This window comes from Setaria italica, chromosome I (genome assembly GCF_000263155.2).
Source record: "Setaria italica strain Yugu1 chromosome I, Setaria_italica_v2.0, whole genome shotgun sequence".
NCBI classification, from domain to species: domain Eukaryota; kingdom Viridiplantae; phylum Streptophyta; class Magnoliopsida; order Poales; family Poaceae; genus Setaria; species Setaria italica.
The window spans coordinates 17203754-17220978 of record NC_028450.1 but is presented as its reverse complement, the minus strand read 5'-3'; the positions used below and the strand labels follow the sequence as shown (position 1 = coordinate 17220978).

The 17225-nt window shown below is 40.3% G+C and overlaps 2 protein-coding genes across 2 annotated transcripts; one reads left to right on the top strand and one right to left on the bottom strand.

Annotated features, from left to right (window-relative positions):
* Positions 1–3797: 3797 nt before the first annotated feature.
* Positions 3798–10306, top strand: LOC101770322. Its single transcript, XM_004952328.3, has 5 exons — positions 3798–4068; positions 4746–5063; positions 6264–6465; positions 9014–9242; positions 9799–10306. Exons 1-5 carry the CDS (start codon positions 3964–3966, stop codon positions 10058–10060), a joined length of 1116 nt encoding a protein of 371 aa, XP_004952385.1. The 5' UTR covers positions 3798–3963; the 3' UTR covers positions 10061–10306.
* A 1036-nt stretch (positions 10307–11342) lies between these two features.
* Positions 11343–17224, bottom strand: LOC101769913 (transcription factor bHLH121). The gene is made up of 5 exons (XM_004952327.3): positions 17016–17224; positions 16404–16525; positions 12665–12792; positions 12072–12587; positions 11343–11865 (listed from the first exon to the last, which is right to left on the bottom strand). The coding sequence occupies exons 1-5, from the start codon at positions 17078–17080 to the stop codon at positions 11728–11730; spliced, it is 969 nt and encodes a 322-aa protein (XP_004952384.1). The 5' UTR covers positions 17081–17224; the 3' UTR covers positions 11343–11727.
* Position 17225: the final 1 nt, after the last annotated feature.

Here is a 17225-nt window from a genome sequence, read left to right as displayed (position 1 = left end):
ACCAAAAGGTGAAAATTACGGGGAATATTCTATTTTTAAAAGCCCTAAGTTATCACTGGAACAATTTCCAATTTTTTTCGGAAGAGATAAGGTTACTATTGGCGAATTGTCACGTTGACTAGTGGTTAACCCTTATACCCAAACTAGTCGTGTAACAGCTTGAGGGCTGTGTGCCACGTGCCCATTGGCTAAAAAGTTTTATCTTCAGGTTTTAAGGTGAAAGAGATGTGAAATTACAAGATTGACCCTTAGCCTGATTCTTCGATTCAACCTAAGGCACGGGGGCTACTCCATATGGAGTGCGATTTTCATCGCACTTCCATATAAGATTCATGATTGAAGATTCAAGATCAAGTTAAATGAGGCTTGAGCACATTCTAGCCGCATGGCAGTACTCGAGTTTCCTTCGAAGAGTCAATCCGATGGAGTACTTAAAGGAGCACCACAAACTAGTCGGATACATCTATAGAAGTACTCAGGGCTGCTACATTTGATTAAAAAGTACTCGGGGGCTTGTCAGCCATACATCTATGGGTCCACTAGGAGGTATGGACAGTCCTAGATTCGGGACTGTATACTAAGACGTGTCATACATGGAGACTACAATGCAGGACGCCGTGGTCTACGTGGAGGATAAGAACTAGTTGAGGATTAGGAAACTACTCGTAGTAATTAGAGTAGGACTCTCTAGTCGAATCCGACTAGTATTCTTATAAACAACCGACCTGTAACCCTGCCCCGGCAATATAAGACGAGGCAGGGACCCCCTCCAAACAAGTTCAATCAATACAATCCAACCAACACATAAGACGTAGGGTATTACGCGACATAAGCGGCCCGAACGTGTCTAAATCGTGTGTTCGAGTTCACCTTCGAGTTCCTGATCTCGGCGAGCCTCACGCATAAAACACTACCTCGGGTACCCTCTCGGTAGATTGCCAGGTTTAAACACCGACGCATACGTAGTTCATGTCTTTTTGTAGTGCTGTCTCAGCACATTCAAGGGGTCATAGGTTCAACCCTTGGTATAGACACTCTATCTTTTTTTATTTTTCCTTCCTTTTTTCATCTCAAACTGATGTAACTTACCAAAACCTCTGCCACTAACTCACCTGACACTTACATGTGGGGTTCGGTTGTGGTTAAGACTTTCCATTCTATTGGTAACAGGTTTGACATGTGGGAGAAGCACGTTTTCCTTTTAGTTTCCGTCCCTATTTATCAGCTTATACTAACATGTGGGACCCTAGTCCTTATATCATCATAAAATTTAATGATGTTTTCAGCCAAAAACATCATAAATTTGTGAAGTTTTGACATTTGTCATAAAAGTTTCATTATAGATCAGAAGATTTCTTGTAGCGAGAGTTAGTGTTTCATGTGCTAGCAAGAAGCTAGTTCCACTATCCTTTTACTTGACCAAAGTTATAAGTTGGATTATTTATCTTGGAGGGATACCTTGTGTCTCACAATTATCCACTATTCATTCTTACCCACTAAAGGTCCAGCTTATACTTATTTAGCATAATTTCATTTGTTTATCAATATTCTTTGCCAAACCAAGTGCTTCCCCAAGAAAATTATGATACTTCAGAATATTTCCAGGTGAAATGCAATAATACGTGGTGGTGGCATGGAGGTCAGGGTCATGGTGGCTTTTGTGTAAAGTACGTGTGTCCTAATCGAAGTACTTCACTACAAACTTAGTTGAAACTTATCTGTCCTCGAGAGAGACTGCACATCGATTTTTATTTTCGAACTTTTCCCTTTAACAAAAGTCCTAAATAACTAAAAATACTATAAAATTCCATAAACTGATTAAAACCTTTTTCACCTAAATTCCATAACAAACAATCCCTATCCAAAATATCTAATTTTATTCATAAAAACTTATCTCATGTACCTGAAAATTATCTTTTACATGTTTTATTTTAGAAAAAATCTAGAAAATTCCTAAAAATACTATAAGTTAGGTTAACATTCCAAACCCTATTTCGAGTTGAATAAAATTCATATATGCCTAATGGTTCCATAACCAACTCTTCTATTTCGAGCACCACAAATCCTAAATACTACTCCGAAACGAGACCCATTTTATAGTAAACCTTTATATTGTTGAAACCTTATTCATTGCTAAGCGGCTCTCATTTTGGACCCTCAATAATTTGCTAATTACTTTTTTTATTGTTTGCTCGTTAGTTTACTATAATATTGCAAAAAATTTACAATAATCATGAAGCTTGGATCTTAAGAAGATGATTACAAGTGGAGCTTTGAATCAATGTGTTATATTATTGCATATTGTTTTAAGCAATTTGTGTTAGTCTCTTCGTCAACTAATTATTTCTATTATATATAAAGGTTAGAATCATCCCTTGATATTTTTTTTATAAAATCCATTTGACTTAGGGCAAGCTCAATGTTTCTGTCTCAGATGGCATTACTGGTGGGGCCTTTACAGGTGGCTGTAACTATGGTCATTTCCACAGAAGTAAAGGGTATGCAACGCAAAATAGGAGGATCCCATTTGGTAAAAAAAAATTAAGTGCCAGAACCACCCGTGAACTCTCATTCATCCATGTCCACCAGATCCTGTACTGAGCAGTAACTTTGTAAAAGATTTGTTGCCGCAAGGTGCATTTTTGTTCCATGCATCTTATGTCCAGCTCCACAGTGGCTAAGGTCCAACTTTTTTATTTTTTAACCCTTTTTTGAAAGATTCTCACAAATAGGCTCCTGGCGGAACCAATCCCAAAAATGGACCCTTAGCTTGGCGCCATCCACGCTGGCGCTAAGCTACAACGTCTCGGCGCCAGCCATCCTGGCGCCAAGGTCTATGCGCAGCTGCTGATGCGGATGCCGACGTGGTGGGGGCTTGGCGCCAGCCATGATGGCGCCAAGCCTTGGCGCCATGGATCTTGGCGCCAAGCTTGACGCCATAGATCTTGGCGCCGAGCTATCTACCCCGTGCGCCATAGACCTGAACTCAGGTCTCAAGGATAAGAAGCTCACCTCCTAACCAGTTGAACCAGAGCTTAGTTTGTTGCACACTCCTCGGAATAATTATACTTGTTTAGTTCAAAACGCGAAGGGGTACGGGGTAGATAGCTCTGAACTCAGGTCTCAAGGATAAGAAGCCCACCTCCTAACCAGTTGAACCAGAGCTTAGTTTGTTGCACACTCCTCGGAATAATTATACTTGTTTTGTTCGAAACGCGAAGGGGTACGGGGTAGATAGCTCGGCGCCAAGATCTACGGCGCCAAGCTTGGCGCCATCATGGCTGGCGCCAAGCTCTCGCCACGTCGGCATCCGCGTCAGCAGCTGCGTATAGACCTTGGCGCCAGGATGGCTGGCGCCGAGACGTTGTAGCTTGGCGCCAGCGTGGATGACGCCAAGCTAAGGGTCCATTTTTGGAATTAGTTCCGCCAGGAGCCTATTTGTGAGAATCTTTCGCAAAAAGGGCTAAAAAATAAAAAAGTCGGTGGCTAAGGTGCATAACACATTGCGGGTGTGCTTGTTGTTGCTAGAGTAAGTTGAGTCGTGCTCCGTCTTAGGAGATATAACTAAGTGGACTCCTAGTCTAGATTTTTCTCTAAAAAATTATTGTATTTATTTACGAACTGAAACGCGCAAGATTTTGAAAGTAAAATATGGAAAACAGAAGCAATATATTTATAATTGTAACATGAAAATTATGTCAATAGAATTTTAGAATCTCATTGTAAATCACAATAGGTAGTCAGCAAATCCTTTTTGGCCTTTCTCCACAAAACCCTCATAAAACGGAAAAGAGTTTCTTGCTTCCCTTCAGAAACCTTCATTTCACGTGAGCAGGGTTGGGAGCCGGGAGCCCAAGTCCCCAATCCCCCAGAATTTTCGTCGAATCGGCTGTGAGATCCGCCCGGTTCGCGCTCCGATCCGGCGCTCTCCGTCGGGGTAAGGTTCCGCCTCCCTCCGACGAGATGGCTGGGAAGGGAGCCAAGGCCACGGCGGCCAAGTCGGCGGACAAGGACAAGGGGAAGAAGGCCGGCGGCCCCGTCTCCCGCTCCTCCCGCGCCGCGCCTCAGGTCAGCTCGATCCCTCCGCTCTGGTTAGCTCGTCGCCTTGCCATCCTCGAGGCTTTTAGATTTGGTTTAGATGCAGTCGTGCCGTGCATTTTGATGTGTTCTCGGGGGGCGCGGTCGTTAGATTCATCTTTTGTTTTCTCCCGAGGGCTCAAATCATGCGATGCGGTTTTGCGGAATTTCAGAGGGTTTTCTTATGGTTGTTGGATACTGGTCAATTTTTTTTTCTTGTACAAGGTTTTGGTAGATCTGGAGAAGGTCGTGGTATGTCTAGTTGGGTCCTGTGGATGAAATGATTGTTAGAAGATTTGGTTTCTGCAGTAGTCGGTTAAAGGGTTTTTTTTTTCGTGTTTACTTTGAGATTAGCAGACAAAAAGCTGGTGTGCCATGGTTACTCTTGGGGCGAAAATTTCGAAATGGTACTAGCTTGTTGATTCTAACTTGCAGATTTTTGAGGCAGCCTAAGTCTTGGCCCTCAATTTGGGTGTATCATCATTTAGTATTTTCCTTGCCCATAGCCTTGAAATTAATTTCTCTTCTTCAACATGAGGACAAATGAAACTGCTTGAGATTAGGTCTCCTTGCTTCACATTGTATGCAATGCTGAAAATTTAGAAACATACTCATTTTGGATTTTCTTTTCTCTAAAGCTGATGCACTAATGCTGTTTTATCCTGTAGGAGAAATCTGCTCCAAAGAAAGACGTTTATCAATTGTTTGCCGAGAAGGTTAGGGATAACAAACAACTGGAATCAAGATGGGCAATCATGCAAGAAACTCGAGTGGAGTATTTTCGTGGAAAAGATTTCACTACCTTCATCAAGAATCATCCAGAAGTCAGGGAAATTTTAGGGCCGGACAAAGATTTAGAAGTGGAGGACATTGTTAACACTTTGCTGACCAAGGACCTTGTGATAAGATGTGACCGAGTTATGAAAACTGTTAGGCCTGGCAAGAAAAAGCTGTCATCATGGCCTGCTCATTTGGAGATACATAATGTAAGTGTTGTATGCTATTTATATAAAATGCAACAGATATATATCTTCTGATTCTGTTGGTTAAGATAACTGTTTAATACTGTGATTCCACCCATTCTTTGTTCTTGAAGTCTCTTAATGCAGCATTTACATTACACTGCATCATCTCTAAGCTAATCATCGTAATCAAACTCCATTAGTAATACTAGAAGGTAGATTTTAGATACTTCAAATGTGGTGCAACTAAACGCCTTTTATTTGAAGTGATAGATGTTTTCAAACCGCATACAAGAATGCTTTTGCAGGGAACGCCACCCTTTTATGTAAAGGCACACTTTCAAGGCACCCTAGCATAATAGTTTAAGGTTATTGATAGGCGATTAGGCATCACATAAGCAACCCACAGCGAAGGGGTGAGTGATATACCGTTAACATACTGCCCTGGAAGTTTACCTAACCTCTATCAGTAATTCTACTTGAAAGTTACATCATTTGCATTCCTCTCTTGATGTCAAGTAAAGGTTTTCTTATGAAGTTATGGTTATGTTCTGCTCTATTAATCATGATATATCTGTTTGCTGCTGTTACCTTCAAATGTGGTAATATGAGACTATAAAAAAGGTGCAGGAAACAGACTTTATCATCTGTTTTCCATAGTTCTTGTAGTTTCTTAATAGCTGTAGTTACTACAACTTGACAGTAAGAAGTACTTATAATGAGTCAAAGTCATTGGGATTTTTCAATATAAGATGACTAATTGAAAAATCTCAATTTTGATGTAGTAAGACCCATCAATTCTGATAATTACATTATCTATTTCTTGTATCAATTTCAGTTCTAATTAATTTTATCTATTCTGTTATCCTCCTCATATCGAAATGAATGGAGATCCGTTTGGAGTTAGTTAATTAGGTTTGATCATGTATCTTTCTCCATTTTATTTTATTTTTTGTTAATGGAGTGATGTCAAACTAAAACACTATTAGAGCTCCGATATGTATTCAATATTTTACTGAATTCATATGTTCTAAATCTCACAATATTTTCTGATATTTTTGATAGCTCTTCATTAAAAGGAGGTATTTTATTTACAAAATGTCTCTATTCCTAAAATTCTGTTTGGTAAATTTGATTATGCATAACAATTCACTACAGAATTTGTTAGTGTTATTTCTTTCTTGGGGTTGTTCTTACGTAAGTGGGTTTGATTTGTACTTACAGGAACAAGTGTTTACTGAAAATGATGGTTTCTTTGCTTGGATGTTTCTCAAAAGGCGGACCTTGTGGCAGACAATTCTTTCATTTGTTTGGCCTCTTTTTGCACTGGCAGTCTGCTTATTTCCAGTTTACCCATACCAATGCAAGATTGTTGTACTTTACTCATGTGCTGGAGCGCTACTTTTCATCGTCTCCATTCTTTTGCGTAAGATCTCCCTCCCTCCTTCTCTGGTTCACAACTGTTGTTTAATGATTGACAGTTGTTTACAACACATCTATGGTTAGTTAATGACAGTTGTTTGCATGTGTTATGTGTGCACACTTCCAACACCCCATAACACTTTGGTCAATTAACCTCTGAGTAATTCATGAATTGTTTTTGCCTGTGTTATGTATGCCCACGTCAGATCCGAGGGTCCGACATCACATCCTAGTCATTATACATCTTTGATTATGTTGCTTGCCTGTTGTTTATAGAAAGTAGATATCAAAAGTTGGCCTTGACTTCCTCAGTGGAAGTTTACAGTATATATTGATGCTCTTGCAGTTGGATATATTTCTAGTTATGGATTAAACCTTAACATGTTACCTATGAAAAAAATCCATTACTTACTAGTTCCAAAAATTCAGGTTACTGCTTTATCAGTTGTCTCACTGTGTTTCAGAGTATATCATATTTCATCATGCTTTTAAGAATGTAAAAGTTAGCACTATAAAATATAGAGTAGACCTACCTAAGTGCTGTGAGAAAATGCTGCTGCATTTGTATGCTCCCTGTGATCCAAAATATAAGTCTCTTAAGACATTTTTACGATCTACAAGTGATGCTTTGACTAGTAATTTCTGTGAAAACGAGCTATCTCAGTAAAAGATGATTACACATTATGTGAGCTTTCATGGTGAGTCTGACATCAACCTTACCTTATCAATCAATCTGACTCTTGATTTCCTGTTGGTCAAGGCTATATAGAAGTTTGACCAACATGAATCCTAAAAGGCCTTACATTTTATATCGAAGGGAGTATTCTAGAACCATAAATAGCTACACTAAGTCGCCAGTAGTAGTAGTAGGAATGTCTTGCTGTTCTTTCATTAAATGGATTGCTACAATAACTTCCCTTTCCTTGTAGCAGCACAGTTGTGTTTGGACTAAATCCGAGTACTTGTGGTTGTAGCCAGGGTTCACTCTCACTGGTAACTCCGATTATTGGAAAAGTTCGGAATTTTTCTCAGATTTCTCAAAGAAAAAGTACTGGAAAAGAAACTTTGAAAAAAGATTTTATATTCAAATTCATGGGCATGGTACAATAAAGTTACAAAGATTCATACTTTAACTATAAGTCGCACAGCAAGCTTAGTGGATAGGTTCTACCATGTGCCAGATGTTGTGAGTTTGGTTATCATTAAAGTGCTATTTGCACCACACTTTAGGGTCGGACCCAAACCTCAAGTGCACCAATTGCTAAATGTAAATAAAAACTGGGGTGGTTTTAAACTCAAGACTTGATACGTGCGGAAGCCATGAGCTAAACAACTTGAGCAACTTGAGTAGCTATTCACTTGTTTCATCACAACAAATTTTCATCTGTTTTCCAATTCAAATGCATCCAAACTTCATTTTTTTTTACCAGATGGGTTTTTTCCTGGATCCACCTGATAAACTAGGTTGACCAGTGGTAACTGACTGGTGATCTATTCTCTTCTTGTGGCTGAGAGTTTGTATTTGCTACTATGATTGGTAGCTGTGAAATGTTGCTTGGAACTCAGTACAATTTATGTTTTGGTTTGGATGACTGTTCGGAAGCCAGGGGTAGAAAATTACTACTTTGTGACTTTCCTATGATATGCCATAGTTTTTAGGAAGCCTATGATAAAAGTATATTTTTCCTGCAAGAAACTATTTCCCAAGAGAATCTCGTAATGAAATAGTATGTTGATGTTCTAAAACGGTTTATGCTTCCAGTTTCAATTCATTTCCCATTAAATATTGGTTTTGAGGATTTACCATTGTTTAAGGAAAAGTCTATCGAACAACGGGTCGCACTCCTGAGCTATCTCGCGACTCATCGTCATCGCGCCGCTGCTGCCGGAGAAGAAGGGGTGCTGGGGGTGAGGTCGCCGGAGCCGCCGGAGCTGCAGGTGGGTGAGGTTGGCAGCGGGGGCGTGGCGGACGGAGTTGTTAGGGGAGGGTGGGGTCGAGGGGCAGCGGTGGTCGGCGAGCGGTGCGGCGAGGTGGCTGGAGCCACTGGCTGTGGGTGGAGGCTGGGGGTGCAGGGGTTGCGCGATCCCCTTTTCCCTCGATGCGTCGCGAGATAACTCTGTCCATTGTTTAAATCTATGCTGACTGACCTAGAATGAGGTATCCATTTTTGGGGTGTAAAAATCTGGTTTAGGTGTTTTATTTTTAAAAGGAATTATTACTTTACGTAAATCAATAGACAAGCTTGAAATTCTTCACATTTGCTGTCTTTGTGTATATGTTGATTTTTTTATGTCCTAGTACAAAGCAATGAGCGATGGATTGCCAGTAATATTATAGTCTTACCAGTTGACTTTTTATATTCTTGCTCTTTGTGCTTGTTTTTGCTGTATTGCTGATGGTGGGGTTGTATGTCATGTGGCCAATCTGCACCACATACTATATTTGTTCCAAACAGCTATTTTTTGTTCTGATGAGCTCATTGCCCTTCTTATCGCTTAGCATTTTGTTTTGTCCCTAACAATCCATGTCTTCTATTTCCATGGGATTGCAGTAAGAGCTGCTATCTTCGGCATCCTATGGGTTCTTCTTGGGAAGCGTGTGTGGTTCTTCCCCAATATAAATGCAGAGGAGACGACGTTTAGAGAACTAGTTCGTTTTTGGCCTGAAAAGGATGAAGGGGAGCGGCCAAAGTGGACATCAAGACTTTTCTATGCTCTTGTTGCTGTATTGGTGATACTGCTCCTTAGGCACCATGCTCCAGATGAAGCAGCTAGAGCCAGGTAATTTCTTATCTGCAAAGATTTTCTTATTTCATGTTCTGACCTAAGAGCCACATTAAGTTAGGAGCAGGTACACCTGCCATAGGAGAAATCTTACTTCATCATTGTTTTCAACACATTTGGAGTTCTAGTTTTTTTTTTTCCTGAGCAACCATCTTGCATTTGTTCACAGTGTCCACCCTTATTAATAGTCTTATAGGCAGCATAATTTTTGTTGGCTGATTGCTCTATCTTCTTGGAAATGTTCATTCGGCTAAGTTTAATAACTTACAGCCCATGAAATAGAACTGCACTTCCAATTATATAGGCAAATTGGAAAGCAGTATGTCCAATTCAAAATGTTGCTTTTCAATGTACTGATATCTTGCTACAGCATACAATCTAATTCATGGATCTGTCATATAATTTTAGATGGTAGGACATCTTTCGTGAGCATCGTCAATGATTTTTAGTGTATTGGTCAGGGAATTTAAACTGCCGTGTCAATGCAGTGAAGTTCAATTTCATGTTCTGAATCGCTTTACTAACCTTTTATTGTTTCTTTTTTGCCCTGTAGGTACCAAAAGAAGGTTTCTAACATAATTGATGATGTTCTGGAGTGGTCTCCAAAGTTGGCGATTTCTGGAATGATTGAAAAGCATACTGGGGCAAATATGACGGAAGCCAGCAACTACACCAGCACGGCTGGGACTAGTCATGCCCCTTCATCTGCAGAAGGCAAGGCTACAGAAGCAAACCCAGATACCCAGGCTGACTCAGATGAAATCCAAGATAGCGAGTATGCTGATGATACGAGAACAAGATCAAGCAAAGCTTAAAACGACTTCAACTTTATCATGTAGTCCTTTTTTAGTACTCTTCGTTGCTGTTCATCTGCAGAATTATATAGATAGGTTACTGACAACAAAAAATCAAAGTGCTCATGTTTTGACCATGTTCCATTCATATATTGCCAGCAATGGCTGTATTCCAAGGTTCTCATAGAATGTTTTCTAGTAGAGCATGACCAAATTTTCATATGGATGCACCTGCGTTCATGCTTTGAGCTTAATGATTCTTGGTAAGATGGTTTGCATTTGCGGTGAAAATCACGGGTCGGCTGCAAGAACTACTGATTTGGGACGGTGGTCCTTTAGAATGTACACCGTGGAATCATATGTTGCCGTGCTCCAAAGAATTCCTATATGGCTATATTGCCTGCTTCTGTGGAAGGCCATACCAAAGGTGGAATTTTGTCAGGAATTGACATTCTTACCTGCTCCAATTGAACTTGAGTGCATCTAAAAAAAATATGATCATGAGTGGCCAACCAATCAAGCGGAGTGCGCTGTGTGCCAAAGAAAATGGAAACAATATAAAGGCTCCGAAAACTAAGACATCGTTTGTGCTCTCCCAGGCACAGATGTACCGTAAAAGACATGGATGCGAAAGCTGGATGTATCATCCATCATCCAGGTTCACCCAATGAACCAAACGAGAGAACAACAATACATTGGCAAGCACCACAGCAGTTTGGTGGGTGAGACAGTCTGGTGGTAGTTGGTAAAGTTAGTTTCGGGAATTGATTTTTTTTCTTGGGTTCATTAAATGGAAAAAAAATTGAAATCAAGTAAATGCTCTGTAAATTTCTATTATTTATAAAATTTGACAAAAAATGATGCAATTCCTATTTGACAAGGTATTTTAACGGTTTGGTTTTATTTGAAAGGACCTATAAACCTGTAAACCAAATTTATCGATGTTAACCAGCCAATAATCTTTTACATCTGTTTATGAGGTGGAGCAATGGTCAAGTAGAATTAAGAATCTAGAAGGTTGTAGACACTATGATTATTCAGCAAAACTGCATTATCATTTAGTATTATCATAAGAGCAATTATGATGGGCATTGCAAATGGCTCTAAGCTGGCCTTTCCTTTAGCTGAAGGTAACGTGATTCCAAATTCAGAGCTACACGTGAGGGAGGTGTGATTTTGTTCTCTATGCCATTTAGTTAAAGAAAAGAAAATGTAAAACTGCTAAATTCGTCCAAATTTACACTATGGCAATGAGAACCAAATGAATTGATATAACATGGGATAGAATTGGAAAAAGTTCAAATTACTCTCCTTAAATATGTCGATAAATATTTATCTGAAACAAAGCCGGGCAATGCATGTCTGGCAAACCAAATCTTGGACATCATTTTGAATCACCATAAAAGGCTGTTGTCTATGCTTTTGTTCTCTTTATTTTTTTTTCTTCCAGCAAGCTTTGTCCACTAACAAACATGAGGATAGCGCTCCTAACTGGAACTACAATTCCAATTGATCAATAGTCTGTCCAGTCCTGACATTAGGAATTGGGCATTTCTATGTAGATGAGCTAGCGACAACAGCAAATTACATCACATATATATGATGACAGCTGACTAATAGGAGGTTAGAAGAGATCTTTTCTCAACCTATACTTATCTACGTTTTGTACTGCCAATAATGTCAGCAACTTATCCATCTCCAACACTATTAGAGACATCTGGGGGGCCACTGGAAGAGCATCTGCTTGAACTGGTGCCTTCTGTGATACTGCTACAATTAATCTGCTTTATGCATTGCTTCTTTGTTTTCAAGTCAGAAGAGGAATCCTGTGAAGATGACAAACAACCATTGAAGTTTTGCTCACTTTTGCTATTTAATCAAATTTTGCACTGTGAAAATGTGTTTCCTAGATATATTTTGTAGTACCCACAAAAAAAAGATTCTATAGATTTCAGCAAATCAAGAACATAAAACATCTACTACATCATATTCATATGGTGAATATTTATATGAAACTGAAAACTATCCTTACCTTGTTAGCGATCTCTGAATGTGAGGGACCTGAAGAACCAGGAGTTTTCAGTTCAAGATCAGTTGCAACATCACCAACGTCACTGCTTCTCACTCCACAGCTTGCTTGCTGCAATGTAGATGATTTGCTTCTACAGTCTCGCGCAGGAGAGTTAGACCGATGACTACTTGAATTGGCAACTGGGCTATTAGGTTGGTTAGATGGCTGATCAGTGGGAGGATGACAGGGTTGAGTGTATGCCATGTAAGGAGTGCATGCATTGGGGATTGTTCCAGAAGTTTGACTTCGGAAAAAGGGGTACGCCTGCAGCTGCGGATGCATGGGTACAGCACCAGAGGGTATGGGAACTGGGACTGGGTAGGGATATGCTGGAGGTGGCCCAATGACAACGGAAGGTTCCATTCCAGCCCATGGGTACAGCACCCGCATTCGTTGCTGATACTGGTTAGTCAAGTTATCAACCTCAGATTTCAGTGAAGCTTTCTCATCTCTAAGCTCGTTCTTTTCTTGTGTCAACTACAAGTACCAGTAAAATGTGTATCAGATGCCAGAAGTTTTCTGTGGCTGACCTGCTTCTTTGTACTAATATTTACCTCACGTGCTTCTTCAGAAAGTGACGTGTATTCAGCTTTCAGCTTGTTCACATGAGAAGTCAAATCTTTCAGCATCTGGATTGTGTCACCAAGGATAGTTGCCTTATCATTCCTGGGACGGTCTGGATCTGGATATTTGAACACGTAGCTGACATGAGATGACGATGAAATTACAGTGGCAACTCTAGCATTTTATACAAATAGATTCAGCTAGTAAGACCAGCATATACAAATTTCAAATGATCATCTTGCATATGCACAAACTATCAAAATTATATCCACAAATAGCAAGGATTCACATCATGGAGTCCAAAATAACTTATTTCCTTAATTTTAGAACCAGCTACACATTTTCATTCGCATGACTTCAAAATAAGGTTCCAGAGTAGATGGCACAGATTAACCTTTCTCAATTGCAGGTGCTACCGTGCCACAAGTCTGCATGTGGACAACTACTGACCAGGGGCGGAGCTTTATTGGGGCCAGGGTGGGCCATGGCCCCCCTGCATTTGTGTAATTTCCGTTAGATACTACAGTATCTAGATGCATTTTGCTAACAAACCTTCATCAAATGGCCACCTCTGGACTCCCTAAATTATGTATGGCCATTTCTAAATTCTCCTCCAAGCTCCACCACTGCTACTGACTATACATGAAAAATCAAGTGCTCTGGCAGCCTTGACCTTTAAAAGTGTTCGAATTGAAATCTTGAACTAACAATACCCCAGGATACTTGACGCACTTGACCTATTCAAAAGCTGTTTTGAACAATGTGGATGCCACATCACCAACCACATAATCTCAGATATCAGGAAATAAAAATCAAAGATGTAGAGACCTAAATGTCAGTCCCCTCCCTACCTTCTTCCTCTTCCTATTCCGCATTACATTTTTTTTATCCTTCTAATGTTTGGCTTGGTATTTTCTACATCAACATCCACACATTAAAACCACTTTACTTGGCATCAGAATCCAACAAGATTGAGTCACAGGGTTTAACGTCTATACAGTTTCATAGCTCAGGGTTGTTCCTTGGACAAGGGGCGCAGTTCAAGGTTGAGGATTGGACTTGTTCCTTCAATAAATTCTTTTTTCAAATGAAAGACAGAAGTAACTGGATGAGAGAAGAAAAGACAACAGAAGCAAGGATTTAGTTCCAAATGTCCTAAATTGCTGCTAAACAGGTCACCACTAACTAGAAGTCAAGAGACTGGCCATTTCGAAAATGTAGTAACGGTGGAAGGTAAGGTTACTTTTTGCCCTGTTGCTCACTGCTCTGTTCATAACTGCATAAGATCAATGCATGGATTAACATACAAGTTGCATCCGAGCAGTTCATTAAAAGAATAATGTCAACGTACACTTTCCAATGCTAACACACAAATATGGCCAACGGACAGGGTATTAAATATAGTAAATGTAAGTATCACATTGATTGAGTGGTCATATTCATTTAAAGCAAGAACATACAGAGGGCAATTTCTATCAGCATGTGGTAGTTTAAACTTCAAACAATGTTGCTCTTTTGTAGAAAACTAGCAGGAATGAAATTAGAAGAAAATGGTTTAGTCAAAAAAAGGCCTTTTGTCATAATAGTAAGGTACCAATACAAAAAACTATCTATGGAAGAACTGAGTCTTATTTGGTAGCACAATACGATACAGATTGTGTCGTAAGCACCTAGCCAAGCATGCAAAGTTCTAGATCTTCACGTTGTAAGACAGCGAAACAAAAAATCCTAAAAAAAACTATGTCAAAAGTCATATGTCAAGCAGGACAAGTAGGAGGCCACCAAACATAGAGACACACAAAGAAGTTATCCCACTGTTTATGCAGTTATGCATATATCGCAGTAACTAACACCATGCAGGTACCTGTTCTTGATGACCCTTCTTTTGTTCAAGCATCAGGTCTGATAAGTGAAATGGTATATGTACTCCATGGTATAGCATTATTGGCAGTTCAGTTTCAATCATGTTCTACTCACTCCAACAGTTTCAAGGTTGCCTATCCCCTACAAGTTGACTACAACTGAACTTAATTTCTTCTCCTGGATCCTCAGTATCACGTAGCTAATATAATCAAGAAATTTTCATTCATACAAGACTACGAGAGTCAATATCTACAATAGAGCCACGGAAGATCAATGTGGGTTGAAGGCATAGGGCCCCATTTGCTACAGTCGCAGCCAGTACAAATTTGGTACAGTAGAGGCGCACTATGTGTTCTTGCCATAAGAGAGTATCCGGATTTATGGGACTTAATGGCCAGATATTGAGCTGCAGCTGGAAATACAGGATGAGCACCAATGGAGGATTAGGTCAGCTTATTGAGCCTTCTTCTTGGGGTTGGTACAGTTCAAGCCATGGAAACTCATATGCAAATCTTGGGCACCAAGATGCAGTCGCTTCTTTGTATGGCTAGAAGTACATAACTGATGGCACACACCCCTGCTTGCCCTTTATGCGATCAAGAAGAGGAACAATTATAACTTTGTCTCTAGTATCCATATGCAATATAGTTTGCAAACATTTATCAAATGACTTTACTATGGTCTAGGTACACGCCACCTGGAAAATGGCAGAGTTGACCATGGATGTGAGTAATAACTTGAGAGGAGAGACTATATTTCATTTTTTAGTGATTATTATGTGAACGGCAGCAGCCAGGTGGCCAAGCCACCTCCCTTGAATAGAGATTGGTCACAGAAGGCCTAGACGACTAAAAACCTAAAAATAAGTTTGGTTTACTAACTAACTAGACATAAGAATAGGCTAACAAGCTAACAAACTAGAGACGTTGTGCTGCTACTTCTTGTAGGGCCTTGCCCATTATGATAAATTAATAAGCAAGTCATGACCAGAACACCGATATTTGCTAAAATCACTGATGGACAAATTTCATGGTCAAAGCTAAAATGTTTTACAAGTCCAACCCATCCAGTACTTGTCCTCATCAAACAGCACATCCTGGCGCTCTGTACGCTGAAATACCGCATACTATTCACTCCACAAAGGGAGTAGATCAGGTCAAACCATGAAGTGGAAGCACATAAATGAACTTCCAACATCACTAGGGCCCCATAAGACTTAACGAGGGTTTTCCCTGTACCATGTACTATTTGTCTATTTCTAGTGTCAGGCTTTAACTATGGTAACTTTATCTATTCTTGCTCAAGCTTGGTGCACAACATGCTGTTTCATGGGAATGCTACATTTGAAATATAAACAATGTAGTACTTTTTTCTTGTTCTGAATTCGCTGTTGTGGCCTGTCCACTCTGATCCTCTTGCTGCGGCTGCACATAGCTGTGTATTTTGCCTGTCCACGCTCTCCTTCTTTTTAATGTAAGAGGCAGCTCTCCTGCCGGTTCATTTCGGGGGAAAAAAATAATGGAGTACTTATTGGTAATACAAGGGTGAACATGTCCTAGTTTGTTCTGTTTAGGTATACACTCTTGCTGATTTAGCATTTATAAATGTGTCTCTTCATAACTCATAGAAGCAAACATACCCATTAAAATTCATGGATAGCCTACATGGAGCAACTATGATTTAGTTTCATCCATACCACCATTTGAGTTGAATATTTCATCTATACCACCAACTCTGTTGATATGTATGACAACAACCCTCATATCATTGACTTAACCTAATGGTATAGGTGAAAGGTGCACTGAAACGATGATTTGGATGAAAATTACCCTATTTTCATGCTCGAGACAGAAAACTGCATCATACCAAGTGTGTTTCCCAATTCCTGGAACTGCTCATTTAATTTATCTCTTCGCATCTTCTCACGATCAGCCTTTTGTACCTTGCGTGCGGAAGACGGACCTTGGGCTTTGCACTCTGTCCTTTGACTGTGGATAAAAGAGGGAACACTAGTTATTAGCAAATTCAGATCAGACGCATGTATGACCGTAGAATATTTTGTGCAAAATCTACTGTTGATCACACTTGATTTAAGTGCATATTCATAGTGTTTTGCTTTACTCGATCATAAGCTGTAGGCAGTTTTTTCCTTAACTATCTTTATAGACCCCGCACGTTATTTCTTAGGATGCCATTGCTATGGAAGAATTATCTTGGGATAAAACGAATCTGTCCTGTAAAAAATTGTCAAACGCACGTAAGTTCACCGAATTCAACTATCAGCTGCTCAATTGACGTCGCCACAGTAAAACACTAGCACTAGAGAATCCATCTAACTCTACGTCCCCCAAAATTCCCCAGATTTGAGTAAGAATTGGATAGCTTATCCCAACAATTCCCACCGAACTGGCTCCTAACCCTACAAAAAAGATTAAAAAGCAAAGCAAATCAGCTGAAGTGGTGTGTGGGCAGGACTACCTCATGTCGGCGTCACGCGGGTGGAAGAAGCCGTCCTCCGGCGGCTGGTGGCCGCGCGGATCCATGGTGTGGGACGAGACAGGAGTGTGGAGACGGGCAGGGCAGGGGGCGCGTGGTCGCCTCGCTTCCCGTGGCGTACGCGCAGGAAGGTCGCGGAGGCAGGCAGGTTGGGCCAGCTGCAGAGGAGAGGAGGGCTCGTGCTCCACACGC